This window comes from Fukomys damarensis, unplaced genomic scaffold, assembly GCF_012274545.1.
Source record: "Fukomys damarensis isolate Sample0158 unplaced genomic scaffold, DMR_v1.0_HiC HiC_scaffold_23, whole genome shotgun sequence".
Classification (NCBI taxonomy): Eukaryota; Metazoa; Chordata; class Mammalia; order Rodentia; family Bathyergidae; genus Fukomys; species Fukomys damarensis.
In genome coordinates this window covers 5012770-5014356 of record NW_022900935.1, presented here as the reverse complement: position 1 = coordinate 5014356, position 1587 = coordinate 5012770, and the positions used below count along the sequence as shown (strand labels likewise).

Genomic DNA, 1587 nt, shown 5'->3' with positions numbered 1-1587 from the left:
GGTTTGTTTGTTTAGTTTTTTGAGACAGGATTTCACTGTGTAGTCAGCTGGTCTTGAACTCACTATGTAGCCCAGTCTGGCTTGAAATCACAGCAATCCTCCTGCCTCAGCCTTCCGAGTGCTGGGATTACAGGAGTACACTGCCATGCCCGGCCCCCTATGTACTTCTGGATGCTTTATCTCCTGTGATTCTCCCCAGAACCGAGCATTTGAAGTAGAGGCTGCCTCTTGTTTCCCCAGTTATTAAAGGAAATTCTTCTATACCCTTCTGTGTGGCGAGCACCACGCTAAGTGCCAGGGACAAAAAGTTGGAGTGTAAGGACTTAGAGTCTGCCCTCACCTCACTCGCAGCTTAGTGGGAGAATACTCTAGTTGGCACCAGCCAGGTGCAGGGGTTGGCATGTGCTGAACCTTGGAGTTTGCCGAGCAGGGGAGGGGGGAAACATTCCTAGCAGAGTTCAAGGCATGCAGAGACCAGAGACAGAAAGAGGCCTGACTTTCTGGAGTGTAGGAAGCCTTGGTTGGAGGTGGGAGGGAAAGGTACAGGGAAACAGCAAAATGAGACAGAAAAAAATAGGTTGGCAAAGTATGAAGAGGCAGCTTGCTGACCTTGAGCCCATTTCTTTACCGTCTCACTCAGACACGCGGCGCTCTGCAGGCCCGAGGAATTATCCTACGAAGTTATCAACATACAGGCTGTGCAGGTGCGTACTGAGAATCTCACAGGGTCTAATCGTACTCCTCTCCTCGTCTTGTAGTAACCTTGAACTTCACAGATCTCCTTATCTCTAGTCAGACTGCTACTACTGTCCCTCTTTTTACAAAGAGGTGAGCAACTGAAACACATGCCCGTGGTTGGGACCAGAAGATGCAGTACCTGCTGCCCAAAAGGGCAGCCTCCTGACGTATCCTCTTCCTCCCTCCCCATCTGGTTTCTCTAACAGGACCAGCAGCGGAATGAAGAGCTGGCTCGGATCATGGGAGAGCTTGAGGTCACAGAGCAGCCGAGGCAGAGCACCACCAAAGGGGATGACCTGCTCGCCATGATGGACGAGTTATAGCCGTGTGGACCAGGCACAGCCCTGCCCACCTCCCTGAGGACGGAAAGCCCCAGGGTCCAAAATGATGCTGCTAGTTTCTCACCGAAAAGGCCATTACCTCTAGTTCCTGCTTCTGTTATAACAAACTGTACAGTCTTCCTCAGAGGGCAGTCTTCCCCAAAGGTACACATGCACATGTATCTGAAGCAAAATACATTCTGACTCTCAAACTGGACTTTTCCCATTTCGTCCTAATTCTGTGGCAACCACGCAAAGCACCCTGGGTGGGAATTTGAGCCCCAGAGCCATCACGGAGACAACTCCCATTATCCTTTTCAGGTTTGCTCCCCTACTTTCCTGCAGGGAGCTAAACCTCATAAATGCCTGTAAGTCCCTGACTGAGCATGTGTTTTCTGGGATGTGCTCTGCCTTGTAGGTAAGTTCGACATCAGAAGGCAGTGGTTTCGCTGTCTCTCTCCTTTGTTCCAAGACAGCCCAGCAGATCCTCCCCATAATAAAGGCTGCTACGGTCAAAAAAAGAAGGCAG

General features: G+C 50.7%; 1 protein-coding gene across 3 annotated transcripts in view; it reads left to right on the top strand.

Moving 5' to 3' along the window:
- Window positions 1-1587, top strand: part of Oscp1 (organic solute carrier partner 1) — a 22368-nt gene extending 20781 nt beyond the window's left edge. The window contains exons 10-12 of one of the 3 annotated variants that reach the window (XR_004518607.1): window positions 641-704; window positions 945-1223; window positions 1380-1587. Coding sequence is in view for 2 of the 3 variants with exons in the window: in XM_019207722.2 (XP_019063267.1) it covers window positions 641-704; window positions 945-1061 (181 nt within the window). In the remaining variant the exon portion in view is untranslated. Of the gene's footprint in view, window positions 1-640; window positions 705-944 lie in introns of all 3 variants that reach the window. The other 2 variants (XM_019207722.2, XM_010625820.3) reach the window with 2 other exon arrangements.